Source organism: Rhea americana, unplaced genomic scaffold (assembly GCF_003343005.1).
Source record: "Rhea americana isolate MKP2758 unplaced genomic scaffold, rheAme1 scaffold_2070, whole genome shotgun sequence".
Taxonomy (NCBI): domain Eukaryota; kingdom Metazoa; phylum Chordata; class Aves; order Rheiformes; family Rheidae; genus Rhea; species Rhea americana.
The window spans coordinates 1-1,074 of record NW_028186229.1 but is presented as its reverse complement, the minus strand read 5'-3'; the positions used below and the strand labels follow the sequence as shown (position 1 = coordinate 1,074).

Genomic DNA, 1,074 nt, shown 5'->3' with positions numbered 1-1,074 from the left:
CCTGGAGAACCTGGGCGAGATCGGCAGCGGCACCTGCGGGCAGGTCTGGAAGATGCGCTTCCGCAAGAGCGGCCACGTCATCGCCGTCAAGGTGGGTGCCCCCCCCCTCCCTGGACGCCGGGGCCCTTCTCCCGCCGGGAAAGGCAGCGTGGGGGTGTGTGTGGGGGGGGGCCTCTTCCTCCGTCTCCATGCCTCGGTTTCCCCTGGTTTGGGGAGGAGGAGATGGGTCAGGATGCGGCCCCGTCTCTCCCCCCTCGGCCCCGCAGCAAATGCGCCGCTCGGGGAACAAGGAGGAGAACAAGCGCATCCTCATGGACCTCGACGTGGTGCTCAAGAGCCACGACTGCCCCTACATCGTCCAGTGCTTCGGCACCTTCATCACCAACGTGAGTCTGCCCCGCGCTGCCGCCGGATCCGGCCCTCCCTCCTGCCCACCCCTCGGGAACGGAGCCCCCCAGCGTCCCCGGTCCCGCTGCCCTGGATCCGACCCTACCCCACAGCAGGATCCGGCCCTCAGATCCGGCCCCCGCTGCCAGGATCTGGCTGGTGTTCCTGGTTCCGATCCCTGAACGTTCCCGAGGCGGCTGCTGCTGCTGGGATCTGGCCCCGGATCCGGCCCCTCCATTCCCTCCCCAGCCCCGCTGCAGGGATCTGGCCCCTGGAGGCCGCCGGCTTCGGCCCCGACTTGCCCCCGGGTCCCGGCGCTGCCTGGATCTGCCCCTCCGCGCTGCTTCCCGGTGCCCCCTCCGCCCCCGTCCCCGCTGCCCCCTCCCCGGCGCCGGATGCGGCCCCGGGGCTGAGGCCGACTCGTGCAGACCGACGTCTTCATCGCCATGGAGCTGATGGGCACCTGCGCCGAGAAGCTCAAGAAGCGGATCCAGGGCCCCATTCCGGAGCGCATCCTGGGCAAGATGACGGTGGCGGTGAGCGGGATCCCGCAGCGGGGCCACGTTGTGGAGGGGGGGGAATTATCCCGGGATCCGTCCCTGCGGTGCTGGGAGCTCTCCGGAGCCAGCTCGGGGCTCCTGCGATCCGTCTGCCTCAGGCTGGGGCGGGGGGGGGGTCTTTGGAGTC

At 70.9% G+C, this 1,074-nt stretch overlaps 1 protein-coding gene across 1 annotated transcript; it reads left to right on the top strand.

Annotated features, from left to right (window-relative positions):
- Positions 1-6: 6 nt before the first annotated feature.
- LOC146596192 (dual specificity mitogen-activated protein kinase kinase 7-like) lies at positions 7-923 on the top strand (the record flags this gene model as incomplete). Its single annotated transcript, XM_085304360.1, has 3 exons — positions 7-91; positions 267-386; positions 816-923. Coding segments are annotated over exons 1-3 (267 nt in total), but the record flags the coding sequence as incomplete, so codon positions are not given.
- Between the last annotated feature and the right edge of the window lie 151 nt (positions 924-1,074).